Source organism: Pristiophorus japonicus, chromosome 22 (genome assembly GCF_044704955.1).
Source record: "Pristiophorus japonicus isolate sPriJap1 chromosome 22, sPriJap1.hap1, whole genome shotgun sequence".
NCBI lineage: Eukaryota > Metazoa > Chordata > Chondrichthyes > Pristiophoridae > Pristiophorus > Pristiophorus japonicus.
Window position 1 is genome coordinate 11,244,243 of NC_091998.1, and position 18,587 is coordinate 11,262,829.

General features: G+C 45.3%; 1 protein-coding gene across 6 annotated transcripts in view; it reads right to left on the minus strand.

Annotated features, from left to right (window-relative positions):
- Positions 1 to 18,587, minus strand: part of camk2g2 (calcium/calmodulin-dependent protein kinase (CaM kinase) II gamma 2) — a 369,535-nt gene that overhangs the window by 64,870 nt on the left and 286,078 nt on the right. For 2 of the 6 annotated variants that reach the window (XM_070865617.1, XM_070865621.1), the window contains exons 11-14: positions 18,403 to 18,486; positions 15,126 to 15,168; positions 10,842 to 10,904; positions 5,632 to 5,669 (exon numbers count right to left, since the gene is read on the minus strand). In XM_070865617.1, the coding sequence (XP_070721718.1) occupies positions 5,632 to 5,669; positions 10,842 to 10,904; positions 15,126 to 15,168; positions 18,403 to 18,486 (228 nt within the window). Of the gene's footprint in view, positions 1 to 5,631; positions 5,673 to 10,841; positions 10,905 to 15,125; positions 15,169 to 18,402; positions 18,487 to 18,587 lie in introns of all 6 variants that reach the window. The other 4 variants (XM_070865616.1, XM_070865619.1, XM_070865618.1 and 1 more) reach the window with 2 other exon arrangements.

The following is an 18,587-nucleotide window of genomic DNA, read 5'->3' on the forward strand; positions in this document are numbered from 1 at the left end:
GCGACAATTCATTCCCAACAATGCCAGGTAAGCTCAAGTACTACGAACGTCTAATTGGGAAGAGAATGCTGCATGTGTACTGCCCATCTAGTTTCATCAATCCTTACCCTGCTGAATAAACAGGAAAAGAAAAGACTTGCATTTCTATAGCACCTTTCATGACCATCGGACGACTCAAAGCGCTTTACAGCCAATTAAGTACTTTTGGAGTGTAGTCACTGTTGTAATATGGGAAACACGGCAGCCAATTTGTGCACAGCAAGCTCCCACGAACAGCAAAATGATAATGACCAAGCAAACTGTTTCTTGTTGTGTTGATTGAGGGATAAATATTGACCAGGACACTGGTGATAATTCCCCTGCTCTTTTTGAAATAGTGCCGTGGGATCTTTTACATCCACCTGAGAGGGCAGATGGGGCCTCGGTTTAATGTCTTATGCGAAAGACAGTATCTCTGACAGTGCAGCGCTCCCTCAGCTCTGCACTGGGAGTGTCAAGAGTAGATTTTTGCGCTCTAGTCCCTGGAGTGGGATTTGAACCCACAACCTTCTGACTCAGAGGCCAGAGTGCTACCCACTGAGCCACAACTATACGTCTATAAAGTTAGCACAAATGTCACACTAAGAACGTTCAGGGTTAACATATATAAAAAATTCTAATGTGAGGTGTCTTGCAACATCATGGTCATGGGGTTTGCTTTAGAGTTAGGTAATTGAACGATTCTGCTATTGAATATGCTAGCTTTAACAGTGTTGGATTTCAGCAGTTCTATTAATGAACGGCTAGATGGTGCGGAGAAAAAAACTCGACTGTGTCTGTCCACCCAGCTACACAAGTGATCTTCAGTTAGAAGATCATGGATTGTCACTGAGAGGCTGTGGAGAAGGCTGCAACTTAGACCCTGCTTCAAGCTGTATGGCTGTGGCTCAGTGGGTAGCACGCTTACCTCTGAGTCAGAAGGTTGTGGATTCAAGTCCCACTCCAAGGTCTTCAGCACAAATTCTAGGTTGACACTCCCTCAGTACTGAGGGAGTGCTGCACTGTTGGAGGTGCCATTATTCAGATGAGATGTTAAACCCTCTGTCCTCTCAGGCGGATGGAAAAGATCCCATGCCACTATTTCGAAGAAGAGCACGGTAATTCTCCCCAGTGTCCTCGCCAATATTTATCCCTCACTTAACATCACCAGAACAGATTATCTGGTCACATTGCTGTTTGTGAGGCCTTGCTGTGTGCAAATATTTCCTACATTACAACAGTGACGACACTTCAAAAGTAATCCAATGGCTGTAAAGTACCTTGGGACATCCTGAGCTCATGAAAGAGGCTGTATTAGAACATAAGAAATATGAGGAGTTGGCCTTTTGGCCTCTCGAACCTGCTCTGCCATTCAATAAGATCATGGCTGATTTGATCTTGATCGCAACTCCACTTCCCTGCCCGCTCCCCATAACACTTTACTCCCTTGTATAAATGCAAGTTCTTTCTTTCAGCTGAAGGAGGCTATATAAAGGTGCACTGATCTGGGCAACAAAGAGGGGAACACGTGGCAGCAATATTTTAACAGGAAATATTAAATGGGATGACTTGTAGTTTGGCTTTGGAGCAATGTAGTCAACAGTCAGTCCTGTCTGACAAATCATTTTTTTTTGTTCCTTTTCTTGTTCTCTCAGCCCCACTGACACTCAGTGTCTAGGGTCACACGTTATCAACATGGGTGGAATCGCATCCAAATAACAGGCGTGCCTTCATAAGGGAGGTCATTCCGGGAGCTAATTTCCAACTCAGTTTCCACCTGCAAACCCCCCTCTCATACTGGACAATAATTCTGCGTTTATTCAAGTCATGTTGTTGGCGAATTGGAAGAATCATCCTCGTACAACAGAGGAGTTTGGACGTTTGAGTAAATTTGCAAGTTGATGCGTGAGGAGCCTTGGGTTATATGTTGCGTTTGACCCTGGAGGGATGATGCTGCTACAAGTGGCTAATAACTTGAATAAATATTCTATTTCCCAGCAGAATCTTCCCCATTGATCAGGAATGCAGGCGAAGAAATCTAATAAGAATGCTCAGTCTCAGAGGCTGTCTGTTCTATAGCTAGCAGCAGGTCCCCACCAGGAAGCAACACCAATGATCCCATGCATCTTGCCACAGCGTAATAATCTTCCTCTTCGCTGCTCCTTAAAAGTGCAGGGTTTCCTTGGGCATTTGTGGATGGTTTAATCACTTGGGTAGATTGGAAATGGGATGAAAGTGGAGGAAGTACAGTTTGGCAGCAGTGCAAAGTGTGGGAGATCCGCACAGAAGTGCACGATTATGCTTGTGGGGGCTCCCAATTGGACCTTTCTTTGAGCCTGGTGGTTCAGGGGTGCAGACGATGCTGGATTCTGAGGTTACTGCCAAACGAAAACCTCCAATGACAGGAGGAAAATTCTCAACAATTAAAATTTGGGAAATGCTGTAGGGAAGTTACCTGCAATTCCTCTCCTGGCTGTAGGGTGGTGATCGCGATGCTAGACCAGTGACCTAGAGGTCGTGAGTTCAAATCCCACCACTCCTTGGGACGTTTTACTGTGCTGAAGGCGCTGTATAACTGCAAGTAGCTGTTGTTGTAAAAACGTCCCAAGGTGCTTCCATGGAGCGTCATCAGACTTAATCTGCCACCGAGCCACTTAGCTATTTGGACAAAAGCTCAGTTCAAGAGCTAATGATTAAGAAGCGACGTCAGGGAGGAGAGAGAAGTAGAGAGGGGCGGAGAGGTTTAGTGAGGGAATTCCAGAGCTTCGGGCCTTGGCAGTTGTTGGCACGGCCGCCAATGGTGGAGCGATGAAAGTCGGGGGGGGGGGATGCGCATGAGGCCATAACTGGAGGAGCACAGAGATCTCGATGGCTGGAGGAAGTTACAGGGATAGGGAGGGGGAGGGGGGGGCGGGAGGCCAGGCCACGGAGGGATTTTGAGCATCAAGGATGAGAAGGGACGGGCAATAAATGCAGCCTTGCCAACGTCTCCCACATCTGGAGACTGAATCGTGTAAAGTAAAAAGGATAGGTGCACGCTGGCTGTCGGAGGCACAGAAACTTGTTGTTCGGGATGCGTCTGCGTCTGGCAAACATCCTTTGCGATGGAGATAAAATAAACGAGAGATACTGCTTCTTTGAATATCGGCAAAATAAAGGTCTAGCTGCCTTGGTTGGCATGGATACACAACACAAAAGTAACGGCGAGCATTTCGGAGACAAAAATGCAGCAAACAATGGCATGGGGGGGGCGGGGGGTTTAATGTGTTGGGAACATGTAATGAAAAACATGTAAATATTCATTACTTTTCCTGGGAAACACAGAATTTACTTGATATTCTCCTGAAGTCGGTTAAACACAGAAACCTTTACACTAAAGCCACCGGCATTCTGATTTCACAAGTTAAAGTGGCAAGTTATTTAATTCATGATTTTTTTTTAAAAAACAGTACATGTAAGGATGATGGTACGCTTAACATTCAGTTGCTTGAAATCAAAAGTCTTGAAATTGCTCTTCGGGATACAGCAGGTTGAACCTCTCCAGTGCAGCACTCTCGGGACCGGAGCAGTGCCAAAAAACAGAGAATTTTCCAAATCACGCTGGTGATCGCTGAGTGAGGGAGGAGAGGCGGGAAACGTTGGTGATTGGTCATTTCTCTGTCTGTCTGTCTCGAGTCTGACGCCCCTTCACTGCACCGTTAAGCCCCACAACGAGGAAGCAGAGGGCGATGCTGAATGCCAAGGGAGCGCGTAACAGCGAGCTCAAAGCCCAGGCCCAGGAAAGCGGCAGTTCCGCAAACTAATGCCGAACCACTGATGTTTCCGGACCAGAGAGTCCCGGACCAGAGAGTCTCGGACCAGAGAGGTTCAACTTGTAGCTATTTCACTTAAAATGAGTTAATATCTCTTGCTAAAAATGGTGGATAAAGAAATGCCATCCAAACACATTAAGCATTCGTAAGATGGTATCCCAGGGTGTAATTTTAAAGCTTCACATTTATTCAAAAGGATTTTAAGCATACCTGCAAAATAAAACTATTTTAAAAATGTTGGTTGATCCCATTTGTGTTAAGTATTTACTCACCAGTTTCAAGCGTATCTATTTCATTGTACAATGATAAACTATGTTGATGGCATTCTCCGCAAAGGTTTTGTTTGTATCTGCCCTTGAAGGCTCTTCAGTATCAATCCTACTTCAATGGGGAGGTTGCTCTGTAAACTTTTCCTCAAACCTTCTCAGCACGATTGTTTGATCAACCAATGGGGAAAGGGGAGGCCGGGGCAGGTGGAATATTCCAAATATTCCCACCCCTCCCCACTGTGGGATAGAAGGTGCTTCTCGTCAGCCTGACCAACAACACTAACCGCTCTGGGAATTATCTCAACTGCGACCAGTAGGGAGTCTAACGCTGAACCGCTTGAGCTGCTGACTTTTGCTTTGCCAAGTTTGTTTTTGTGCACAAAAATGAGGATTGCCAGTGATTAGAATAATCTCCATTCTGGGCACGCAGTGCCAAGATTTAACACAACCAGGTCAGGTATAAATCGGTTCGATGTCAGAGTAAAGCTCCCTCTACCCTCATCAACGTGCATTACCCCCCATTGCAAGAGTGCGATGTCTTTCTACTTCCCCAAGCCCCTGTGGTTGAGCTTGCCAACACCTCGGTATTAGGGTCTCATTTGACTAAATGTAGGATAGCTTTTAAAAGTTTATCTCCTTAATGAGAATAATCTGTAGACGCTTTCGTTTCTGCGTTATATAATCTATTGTGCGGTTTTTTTACACACTGTTATTACATAGTCCTGATTATACTTGATGAGAAGGATCGACAATTATCCAAATGGTCATTTGTTCTCGAGCAGCATTCCGTCATCCTACTAATGAATAACTAATTCTAAAAGCACTATGCATAATTACAAAGTGAATGCCTATTAAAAGTCACTGAATGGGAGATGGGGGTAGGATTGTCTTTGAAACCAAAAGAGGTTTAAGTCCCTAATACACGTATGAACAATGCTGTATTGAAAAGGCCTCTGTGGGAATGCCAGCCCCACAGATCAACCCATTATAAATCCTCATAATCTTGCGTTCTGTTTCACAGATTCAAATTGCCACAATCATTATAGTACCGAGTGCAATGCCTGTTCGCGCACATCTGTAATCCTCAAACTAAAGACTGCACAGGAATCGGGAGTGAAAGGAAGAACACAACACACAAAAGACGTTACCCTCGAGGTCGGAATTTTTTTCACAAAATTGACGACAGTCTGGCTGGTAAAGACAGGGCTGCTCGGTGAGTGTGCATAAGCAGCTCTCGGTGGCACAGTACAGTTAAATCAGGCTGAGGCAGTAAAGTTGAGGAGTCAGCAAGGGTTGTCCAATTTCAATCGACAACCATTTATCACCAGGGGAACAATGTCGGACACTACACACCGGCAATGACAGACCACCCCCACATAAACTGCGCTCCAGCTATCTTGCTTCAAAAGATTGGCGACATTTTTTGAGTGTTTTCTCCACATTGCTCACTTATAATGGCAGGTTTTCCACAGGATGAAAATAATCCTGAGAAAATGGGACACTCTCTCACACACACACAGCCTTGAACCTACCTTGACTCCATCTGTCTTCTTGTTCAGTAAATTCTTTGCTGCTGTAAAATCAGATGAAACAAAACAGCATGAGCGTTTATCGTACTATAGATTCGCTTCCACGAAGGTGAACAATTTATGCAACAAATCTGACTATCATTCTATTTGGCACAAAAACACATTTTGGGAGAATTTAATAGCTTTGTAATGATCAAAGACAAGGAAATTGTCAGTGTTAGCGCAAACCACAAATTGAAGGGCAAGTTCAAACATATTTACTTAGGTAATGGAAATTATTGTCTCAATCTTACCTTTCATGAATTACACAGTGAAAAAAAGGAAAAGAAATATAGAGGAGAAAGAATGATGTTTGAGTTGCAATATTTTAGTACTTGTATTTTAGTTTTTCAAAGCAATTTCATTCCAAATGCAGTGGTCTTGTGTTAATTGTTGGAAATGGCATGAGGCAGGTCGCTAGGAGTCACTCAGGCAGGTACAGTTTTGGCCTCACATAAGAACATAAGAAATAGGAACAGGAGTAGGCAATTTGGCCCCTTGAGCCGGCTCCGCCATTCACAAAGATCATTGCTAAAATTGGCCTGTCATCATCTCTTGAACAGGTCGCTCTGTCCTATAGGGTGCTCTGTGCCCAGTCAGGCATGCACAGCAGTGGTCAGATACGGTATAGGGCCAATGTGAATACCGGAAAGCAGAAAAATGGCGGGGGGGGGAAAAAAAAAAAAAAAAAGAGTGCAAAACGCCAATGAAATAAAGCTCCACAGAAGAGCTAAGTTTGAAATCAAATTAACAAATTACTACCAGGAAATCGAACATTAAATGGGCACGGGAAGAAGGACGAGAGTAAGGACTCGAAGATAAATCATTACTGGAGACCAGAACGTGACAGAGGGATGTGCGTGTACCATTTCAAGAATGCTTCCCAAGGACCTGCCGTAAGGAACAAGACTTTGAGCGAGAATCAACATGCTCTTTTTTTTTTCTCTCTCTCCTGCATTACATTCCACAATCCAAATGGAGTGGATCCATGAATGAAATGTCTCGATTATGGGAATGAATCAATCACAGCCACTGTTCCGATGGACGTCATACGGCCGTGTGCTGCAGGGGGGGGTGTGGTCCTTTCAGTGAAGGGGAGTCCAAATGATGAAACGTGTTAGGCAGGCAACCAATCCTCATGCAGCGCGGACACAACGGAGGCGAGACGAGGGGAAGCATTAGTTGAATGGGATGGGGGACGGCACATGTTCAGTACATGTGGCAAATGAGAAGATTGGCGAGGACGTTTTTTTATGGTTATTCCTCTAGAATAATCTAGTTCGGCAGTTCTGTGAGCGAAGAGCGCGTTGGAGTTATTCCTACCTCCCCCCACCCCACCAAATACCTTTTAGGGTCCTTAGAAGAGGGTCAACGTGAAATACTTTCCTTCTGTCGTAAATGCATGTGGAAAAAGTCAGTGCGAGTATAAAATGGGAAACCCAGTTTATATACATTAACTATATGGTATCTGTCAAGTATTTCTCACATTGGTATCGATGGGCTATCCATAATTGTCATCCTTTAACAATACCACAAAGAGTACTCAGGGAAGCTAATGCTTCACACATACCTAGTTGCATGAGGTAGAACCTCCATTGCTTTACGGCAGCGTGTATTTGCAAAGTTCTGATTGGCCCCCTTGGATAACAAGACCAGATTTCTGATTGGCCCCCTTCGAGGACAAGACACCCCCAGCAGTTTGTCTGGAGTGTGTAATTTGACCCCAACTGCCTGAGTGAGGAATCAAGATCTTTGCAATGTGTAATTTGATCCATTCATTGTGACAGCCAGACTCCAGGCAGAGTTCAGTGCTAACACTACTGCTGTCAGAGAACAGACAGGGCTCAGCCTCCTGGGTTAGGACCTTCTCTCCCCCCCAACAAGTTCCTGACATTCTCTTCCCACCCCCCCCCCCACCCCCCAAGTTCCTGACCTCTCTCCCCCCTCCCCCCAAAATTCCCGACCTTCTCTCTACCCGTACCCACCCATAGTTCCTGGCCTTCTCTCACCCCTCCCCCCCCCCCAACCCACCTGCAATGTGTGCACCTGTGAGTATGCTCACAGGTTTGTAGAACAGTTGAAAAAAACAAGGGCATGTGAAAAGTGTTTAGAGTGTCCCCCAGATCGGGGGGCACTTGATTTAATGTTTATTTTGTGTCCCCAAAAAGAGTTGTAGAACAGTTGAGTTCGGAGTGGCTTAGCCAGTCATGTGATGTTCACAAGACTCAGTAAAACCCCAGCCAGTTGGGTTCAAGGGATCCACGATGAGGCAGGTGGTTGTGAGTCTGTTGGATGAACTGGTAATGTGTAGTGTGATTGTTAAACCTTTTGCTAATAAACCAACTAATTCTTAACAGCAATGTTTGCAATGAATTCTTGAGCAAAGAATCCCCGAAGCAAATACATTTCGCCATGAACAAGTTCTTGACCTTTCCCTCTCCCATACACATCCTTTAACGGAGTGGACGTACGAGTGAAATGTCGGGACACTGGCATGGATCGCAGTCAAGAAACTGGGAATGCCCAAGGTCGCTGGAACCTGTGCTCGAACCAAAGTGGTTGCAAATGGACAATGGCCACTTTTAAAATATACCACAACTTTATTGCTTTCATTGCATGCTGGTTCTGCTTTTTTAAAATACAAACCAGAAGCTAGAATATTACAGCATAGTCACTTTTTATTTTCTAATAGAATAATTTTTTTGGCCAAAAAAGATCCAAATAGTTATTTCCTAGAAATTACACCTGTCCTTTTTTTCCATACTCTGCATATAAAATATGTATGTAAACACTTCCTCCCTCCTTTAAAAGCCCGTTCATAAGAACGTAAGAAATAGGAGCAGGAGTAGGCCAGATGGCTCCTTGAGCCTGCTCCGCCATTTAATACGATTATGGCTGATCTGATCATGGACTCAGCTCCACTTCCCCGCCCGCTCCCCATAACCCATTAATCCCTTATCAATTAAGAAACTGTCTATCTCAGTCTTAAAGTCAATGTCCCAGCTTCCACAGCTCTCTGAGGCAGCGAATTCCACAGATTTACAACTCTGAGGAAATTTCTCTTCATCTCAAGTTTTAAATGGGCGGCCCCTTATTCTAAGATTATGCCCTCTAGTTCTAGTCTCCCCCATCAGTGGAAACATCCTCTCTGCATCCACCTTGTCAATCCACCTTCTGAATTCCAATGAGTAGAGGCCCAACCTACTCAACCTTTCCTCATTAGCCCGTTCTACTCTGGCCTTTCTCTCCGGCTTCCTGCTTAACTCTCCTGCAAAGCACCCGGGATAGGCTGCTACATGAAAAGAGGCTCAATAACTTTAACTTCTATAATAATTGTACACAAAATGGCTGATACTCTTCAGCTTTAGGATTGAGAGGAAGAGATACTCAAATGTGCTCTTGTAAAAAGATGATAGAGCCTCAAAACCTTTGAAACAATCTGCACTATGTCCCACAATTTGCACTCTATTAATTTACATTCTAATGGTCACATTATATACTAAACAGCTACTGAATGAAGGACTTGTTTTTTTAAGAACTTAATTGCGCTGTACAAATAACACTTACCATTTCTTTTAAAATGTCGCTATTTGCCTCTCAGACATTGAGTAGGTACTGAATGATGGAAATCTCGGTATAGAAGGCCATTCAGCCCACTCAGCGATGGTGCTCGGACATCGCCATCAAAGCTATCGACCCCAATCCTATTTGTGTGTTTGTTTCCTCAGATTTTTCTTTCAACTTTTGACCTCATTCTGTTAAATTCTGCGACTGACTTGTCCTCAAGAGACACTTGCGATAATGCTTCCATAATTAACAGACCCTCGCGTGAATACATTCTTTCTAACCTCCTACTATATATGCTTCTGGTACAGACCCTGAGTTTTTACCCTTCACAGAGGTGACCTAATAGTAAAATTACGAACGGTTTTGATAGGGCAGATACAGAGCGAATGTTTCCACTTGTGGGGAAGAGCAAAACTAGAGGCCATCAATATAAGATAGTCACCAAGAAATGCAGAGTGGTGAGAATGTGGAACTCGCTGCCACAGGGAGGGGTTGAAACGAATAGTATCGATGCATTTAAGGGGAGGCTGGACAAGCGTATGAGGGAGAAGGGAACAGAGGGTTATGCTGATAGATTTAGATAAGGAAAGACGGGAGGAGGCTCGAGTGGAGCATAAACGCCGGCACGGACAGCTTGTTTCTGCGCTGTACATCCTGTGGAATCCTCAGTTTTTGCCCTTCATGACTGATTCACCGAGCAGTGAAAAGAATCTTTCACTATTAGGATCAAAGGAGAATGGTACCTCATTTATGACAAAAAAAATAAACCTTGACGTTTGTATGGTGAGTGTTCGCTACTTTCTGTTGGAATTATTAATTTCAAACGACTTTGTCAGAACACACGCTAACACTTCAATAAACAAGAATTGTCACTCTCTTTAGATTTTCAGAATCAGCTCTATGTGTCTATAAACACTTGTCACACATTGTTTGGATCCAACTAATTGTTGCCTTATCATGTACAACCCAAGGCTCTTTGTATTAAGTACTCTTTAGACTGTCAAAAAAAATACTAGGGAGTAAAATTTATTCTTCACAGAAATCTCGAGTGCAGCCCAGGCATTGTTACTTTGATCGGCTCGTCCAATATTCGTATACAAAGGCTGAATACCAACAGTAAAACACTGCGGGAGCTGGAAATTGGAAACGAGCAACAGCAAAGGGGCTGGGAACACTCGGCAGGTCAGCGAGCATCTGTCGAATTATCGGGTTCGAAATCTTTCCTCGGAACTCCAGTCCCACGTCTGCCATTTCACCCGCGGCGTTAACAGGTTTGTCTCAAGTGGTGACCAGTAATAAAGCAGACCACCACAGTTGAGACGAACATGTTAACCGCCCGCATGCCAATACTGCAGGAGCCTATTTTCAAAGCAACGGCGACCTCGTTTATGTGCGTGTGCGCGCGCTTGCAAGTGCGTACGGTACCATTACATTCCCCTGCCCCGGTGTTATTTTTTGAGTCACGTACCTCTTTTGGTTTTCTCAAGGAAAAAAGCCCACCCCCTGGTAAGCAATGATGAATGATGGTTAAATGACAGTCATTCCAAGTTAGGTGAGAGCACTCAGTCCGCATGCTGCTTTTCACAGTGTTGTTCAATGCCACATACCTTGCTCAGCCAGACCAGCAGCAGCTGTGCCTGCTGCAGCTGGAGCGGTGGACTGCCTGCCAACTATCGGAAGGGAAGGATTTAGTGACAGGAGCCAAAAAGGCCCAAAAGGTTAAAAAGAGGCACAGCAATACCCGAGTGTTTAAACCCCCTCCCATTTCCTCTCCACCTAAATTTCACGCTTAGTACAACTTCACGTTTGATGCATGCAAGGAATCAAAAGGATGCAGCACTGAAGGAGGCCACTTGGCACATTGGGCCCGTGCCAGTTATATGGAAGAGCGATCCAATTAGTCCTCCTCCCCCACACCCCACCGCCCCGGAGCCCTGCAACATTTTCCCCTTCAAGCATTTATCCAATTCTTTATTTCAAAGTTGCTGTTGAATCTGCTTCCACCAGCCTGTCAGGCAGCGCAGTCCCCATCGTCACACGCTGCGTAAAAATAATAAAATTCTCATCTCTCCCTTCTGGTTCTTTTGCCAGATTGAGCAGGGCAACATTCTAGGTAGGAACGCAGACGTCTTTAGCCATCTGCTAACAGTGCAGCTGTGGACCCCACGGCCTGAAGCATCAGTGTAAAGCAACTTCCGGTTTGCTCGAAGATGCTGCATTGTCCTTCCAGCTATTTTGGGGAATCGGCAAGGAAATAGTGTCTGCCGCAACCCCCTGCTCTTTCTAATCGTGGATTTAATGTCACCGACCACAGCCCTCGTGCACTGGCAGCGACCAACACTGGGGGAAGGCAAGGGCCCACTTGCTTTGTTTTGTTGTTATGGCAACAGAGCATCTCTCTCATCACAGCAGGGCTTATGTGGAAGCTGATGTGGTGACACCGACGCCTACAACTGACCTAATTCCATCAGCGGATTTCGAAACCTGAATTTGAATTTTGTTAAAACAGAAAACGGTACCCGGGCTTTGCACTTAAAGCATGGATATCAGAGGGTTTTTTCCAACAACTACAGAAACAACTACACTTCGTAAGCTCATTGGATTTTATATAGATTTCTTGCCTTTTGAAGCCGTATCGAATTGTAGCCTTTTTTCCTCTCCCCTTGTATCATCATCATCATAGGCAGTCCCTCGAAACGAGGATGACTTGCTCCCACGTCAAAAAAGGGATGAGTTCACAGGTGTTTCAATGAAGGACCTACATGTTGAAGGGTGGAAGATGCCTGTGCATGGATTTTTTCAACGTGGGGTGGCCGTTGCACACCAGCCACCACACGGGCTTGACAGAGCCAGGTCTTGGTCCAGTAGCAAGGGTTAACCAAAGACGACTGGAGACCAAGCTCTGCTGCACAGACCTAATGTGCACACATATCGCAGTGTGGGCTGGGCCCGTGCAAGGTCCTCCCAGGTAACGCACTAAGACTGCAGGTCGGTGCCCCGATCTCTGCCAGTCTCGCTCTTCAACCTGGTCACTCGGCTGCACGAAATGATCCATTTTCTACCTCGTACCTTTTAAGAGCAGCTCTTGGCTCTGCTCATCCCCCTCTACCCCCCACCCCCCCCCCCCCCACCACACACACACACACACACACACACCCTATTAAACAGCAATGCAGCGGAGATTGGGAAATCCATGGTGGGCTCGCCAATCGCCGAAACTGTACGCTGCCCTCCACTAGATTGCGCCAACGTGTTGCCATGCATTCCGCAGACTCTCAAATTAAATTAACCCTTACTGAGAAGCTCCGGCTCCCCAGCGCAGCCGAACTATCCATCAGCGAACAAGTGGCTTTCAGAAGGGGGCCCCCATCTTGAATGGAGAATGTGCTTGGCAAACTTTTGATTGGCTTGTATGCAAACGCACAGTGACAGCATCGAGCACCTTAAAACTCACCGTCCATCACTTGTGTGGGATGCTGCCGTGGCAACAGTGGGCGACACCTCCTCTGGGGTCTGTGGATTCCCCAACCACCCCTCCCCCTCTCGAATCCATCACCGTTGGCAAAGCCTTCAAGCAAGATTTGGAAATTCTCCTCCCCGTTCCCTCAACCTTACCATTTCTTGGCCCGCACCACTCAAACCCTCCCCGAACTTTCTCCCAATTGTGAAGCACCTTGGGACATTTTGCTCCTTTGAAAGGCGCTGCACAATTTGTGGTTCTCTTTCCTTCCCAAATAGAATGGATGTGCCAAATGGTGATTCATGAACACAGTTCTCCTCTGATACGAAGCACTGCTGATTTTGATGCAGTGTCCTCTGGAGGGTTAAGAAAGCACTTTGATGCAGTCCGAGAACTGACGATGACCTCGCTGTGATCTAACCAGTGAATATAACGGCTCAATAGCCAACAGTGAAGAGTTTTAATTGACTTTGAAAGACACAATAGGACTGTCAAAGGCCACATTTCAAGGACCATCGACAAGGAGTTTCCCTTTCACAGTATCCCGTGAACAGGAGTAAATCTAATGCGCTATTTTATATTTAGAGAGTTGCTGCTGCTTTTCATTAATGGCACTTGGAAAATAGTGGTCAGGGAGGAAATTTTCCAGAGTATTTTTTTTCCCTTATTCGCCTTGGGTTTTTCCTCGGTTTTGTTTAGCCTCTCCCAGGAAATTACATGGCTACGGAAGGCTGAGGTGGGAGGTGGGGGGGAGGGGAGGGGGGGCGGGGGAGTAAAGACGGGTTTAGCCAGAATGGTCCAGCCATCATGGTGTAGGAGAAGGGTGGACAGACCATCCGGTCTTCTCCTGCACATCAATTTCTTAAGTTTGTATATTGGCACCGTGCAACTATAAATGCTACCGCAATAGACGTAGCCGGTCTATTAAACCAATTTGTGCTCAGATCGAGCTGATTATTTTTGACCGACTATATATATATATATTTTTTTTAGGAGGACTGATCACGGATGGGCGCCAGCTTGAAGCCAAACAGGTCCTGATTGGAGCTTCGTTGAGCAGGGAGGTGCCAAAAGGAGCCTGTAGCAATCAACAGGACCACTTGGGTGGTCCTCGACAACTGTCTATAGTGGGGTAAAGGTGTCAACTTTGTACTTTCTTTATTCATTCATGGGATGTGGGCATCGCTGGCAAGGCCGGCATTTATTGCCCATCCCTAATTTCCCTTAAGAGTGGCTTGCTAGGGGCATTTCAACGGGCAGTTAAGAGACAACCACATTGCTGTGGGTCTGGAGTCACATGTAGGCCAGACCAGGTAAGGACAGCAGATTTCCTTCCCTGCAGGCCACAATCCAGTAAGTTGCATATTAGCGTTTTATTCCAGATTTATTTATGAATGGAGTTTAAATTCCCCAGCTGCCGTGATGGGATTTGAACTCACGTCTCCGGATCATTAGTCCAGGCCTCTGGACTCCTAGTCCAATGACATAAGCACGATGCTACCGTATCCCTAAGGAACAAGCTACCTCTCTCTGCTGCATGTCAGACCAACGAAGAGGGAAAAAAAAAGGATTAAGATGCAAAATAGGGGAAACATTCACACCCCCAGAATATTTTTAAAATGTAATTATCTCCCAAACCCCCGACCTCTGCCACCGAGAAGGACAAGGGCAGCAGGTGCCTGGGAACACCATCAGATTCCCCATCAAGAGCATTCCTTCATCGCCGCAGGGTCACAATCCTGGAACTCCCTCCCTAACAGCACTGTGGGAGCACCTTCACCACACGGACTGCAGCGGTTCAAGGCGGCGGCTCACCACCACCTTCTCAAGGGGCAATTAGGGACGGGCAATAAATGCTGGTCTTACCAGCGACGCCCCCATCCTGAGAACGAATAATAAAAAATATTTTGCAAAAGCTTGTAAAATGATAATTGCTCCCAACTATCTTGTCAATCAATACACAAACTGCTGCTTGGCTGCAAGAAGACAATTAGACTGCTGAGTTTATAGGACAGTCTACAATTAGTTTTCCCTCTTTATATTATGGTATATAAAAACACATATGACCATCTATGTTACTGCTGCTTCATATAGAAAAATGTAATAATTGTTAGCAAATTACTTCATTCTTAAGGCAAACATTCATTCCAATATACAATAAATTGTTTAAAGCAATTAATTAGAATTAAGCCTCGAAACTGCTATTGCAATTGTTGGTGGACAAACACTTAACAGTCACAGATGATTGCTTTGTCTGCTAGTTTAATGTAGATGCTAACAGATTAATCCCTGTTAAAATAACACAGAGAGGGCTGGCTTATAAATATATTAGGTGTGTGTCCATTAACATCGCCAGCAATGATTTCTCAGCTCTCATTCTGTTACTCTGTACATTAGCATGCTCCAAAAGTAGCGACTCATACAGACATACCTGAAAAGTTTCTTGTAGCGAGCATTGTAGTCAGAATTGCACCCTGAGTAGGAAAAGATTGGTTAGTACACCTGCTCACGTTTTCCTTATACACTTGTATCACTTACTACAGAACAAAAATAGATATTTAGCCCTGATCATGAGCAAATAAAAACCTTCTCTTTTTAAAGTTATTTTAGCAACTAAGCTGTTGGAGCCATTTTCTAGTTCTCATCAGCTGTGGGTTGCTTGGTAACACTCTGAGTCAGAAGGTTGTGGGTTCAAGTCCCACTCCAGAGACTTGAGCACATAAATCTAGGCTGACACTCCCAGTGCAGTGCTGAGGGAGCGCTGCACTGTCGGAGATGCCCTCTTTCGGATGAGACTTTAAAACAAGGCTCCGTCTGCTCTCTCAGGTGGACGTAAAAGATCCCATGGCACTATTTCGAAGAGGAGCAAGGGAGTTATCCCCGGTGTCCTGGGCAATATTTATCCTTCAACCAACACCTAAAAAATAGATTATCTGATCATCATCACATTGTGGTTTATGGGAGTTTTCTGCATGCAAACTAGCTGCCTCATTTCCGACTTTAACTGACTACATTTCAAAAGTGCTTAATTGGCTGTAAAATTGCTTTGGGACGTCCCGAGGTTGTGAATGATGCTATATAAATGCAAGTTCTTCCTTTTCTTGAGGTTGTGATAGTAACAAAAGTCCGAGCTGGAACTCATTAAATTCCATCTATTTCTGAAAAATGAACTCCAATTAATCTTTTTAGTGTGATATATAGTCATTAATTCTAGCCTCTCCAGCCTTGTAGATGATAGTTTACCCAGCTCAAAGAATGAATTCTTCATAAATACTGTATTCAGTTAATCTTTTAATTGCATTGTATCCCACAATTTCAGACCTGTTACCAGTATCCACACTGTACTGGGAACATAGGAATTGCTAGCTGAAAAAACACAGAGGTCCATCGAGTCTGCCTTCTGCTACCTCCAACGATAATAGAGTGGTTGACTAATCATAACAATCAATACTAATAGTTTCCACCATCTCCCTCGGGATCCTGTTCCATAGGTTCACTATTCGCTCATTGAAATATTGTCTCCGCTGATTAGGTTTGGAATCAATTTTCCTCTTTGCTTTCAGCCAATTCTTCCGTCCCCCAAAGACCTTGATTCCTTGCTTAATTGAGCCTTGACGTGGTGTATCGGTGGGTTGTTTGGCCCGAGGGAAGGGACAGCTGAGCCCGGTTCTGTCATCGTATGACAGGAGTATGTCCACCAGGGGTCACACACCAACTTTCCCCCATTACAACAGTGACCACACTCCAAAAGTACTTCATTGGCTGTAAAGCGCTTTGAGGCATCCGGTGGTCATGAAAGGCGCTATATAAATGCAAATCTTTCTTTCGCATCAGGATCAGTTTGGGAATTTGAATTCAGTTTAAAAACAAACCTGGGATCAGTAAAAGTGACCACGAAGCTGTCGGATTGTCGTAAAAACCCAACTGATTCACTAATATCCTTTAGGGAAGGAAATCTGCCGCCCTTACCCGGTCTGGCCGATATGTGACTCCAGACCCACAGCAACATGGCCGACTCTTAACTGACCTCTGAAATGGCCGAGCGCGCCACTCGGTTGTATCAAACCGTCAAGGCGGCGGCTCACCACCACCTTCTCAGGGCAACTAGGGATGAGCAATAAATGCCAGTCTTACCAGGGATACCCACATCCTGAGAATCAGTCACCTTTTTTACACCCTGGCTGATTCCTCCCCACCCCTTCCCAAACCCAATTGTCGGGTCACTATTCCACACTGGCAGAGATCAGAATTGAACCTGGGATCTCCATGGTCTGAATGTCTCAGCTACTTGCCAACTAAACTCCACTAATGATCTCACAGATGGGCTCAAGATCATTCGATGTGATGATAATGTTTTTACTGTTACTAAAGAGAATCGCTAAAAATAAAAGATGGACAGTATCTTATTGATCCACAGCTGATGCTATAGTGTAAATCCCTGAAATCTACCCTGCTCATCGGTGTGTGTGAAGCCAAGGAATGAGGAATGATGTAATGGGTACGATATCTGGAAGTCCAAAGGTGAGATGTCGGGACTGTCGGTGGGAAGATCCAGTGGGATGAGTGGCAATGGGCAGAGCACAGTGAGACGGTCTCATCATTCATGGACACTTTGGTTAGGACTAAATGAACATTTTCCCTCTTGGTCTCATTGTGCCACACACTTTCTCCAGCTGAGCTGGTGACTTGGGGAGGCTTCCATCAATGCTCCTCGATTAAATAGCGGCTACAGTGTGCGCGTGAGTAGGTCATTTGTGAGAAAGAGTGGGATTTAGAGCTACACCAAGGCACGTAGATTTAGGTAATCTGATATAGGGCCGGACAGTTTTGTGGAGGGATCAGTTTGGTAGCGCTCTCGCCTCCAGACCAGGTGGTTATTTTTGTCTTGCGCATGTATTGAAATCTCCCCCCAGTGCAGTGATGCTGGGAATAGGATGGAGGAGCAGTCTATGAACGAGAGATGTAACCAAGGTATCGTCTTCCTGTCCTGTAGATCCCATGGCACTAATCACAGGAGACCCTGGCTAACACACTTCTACCAGACAACCCTTCCTGGGCGCCAGGTTAAATAAGCCATTTGGCGACACGGTGAACATAAGAAAATAAGAAATACGAGCAGGAGTAGGCCATTCTGCCCCTCGAGCCTGCTCCGCCATTCAGTAAGATCATTGTTCACCTTCAACCTCAACTCCACTTTCCTGCCCGCTCCCCAAAACCCTTGATTCCCTTAATATCCAAAAATCTATCACTCTCTGTCTTGAATACACTCAACCACTGCCCATCCACAGCCCTCTGGGGTAGAGAATTCCAAAGATTCACCACCCTCCGAGTGAAGAAGTTTCTCCTCATCTCAGTCCTAAATGGCCGACCCCTTACTCTGAGACTGTGACCCCTGGTTCTAGACTCCCCAGCCAGGGGGAAACATCCTCCCTGCATCTATCCTGTCAAGCCCTGTAAGAATGTTGTGTGTTTCAATGAGTATATAGTCCTAGTCTGCTCAATCTCTCCTCATAGGACAATCCCCCCACATCCCAGGAATTAGTCTGGGGAACCTTCGTTGCACTCCCTCTCTGGCAAGTATGTCCTTCCTTAGGTAAGGAGACCAAACCTGTACACAATACTCCAGGTGCAGTCTCACCAGGGCCCTATATAATCGCAGTAAGACGTTGTTACTCTGAAATACCTTATAATTAAATATCACCACTCACCTTGAGTTTCCTCCTGGCATTGAACTTCCTCAAACATTCGACGGTTTCCTGACGATGCATCATTGATGCCACAGTAGAACGTTGCTGAAAAATGCAATGATGATTAGTGTTAATCAGCATATATCAAAAGAAAGAAAAAACAAACACAAATTCCTGACCAGTCCATTACTGTCGTTGGCGTGTCC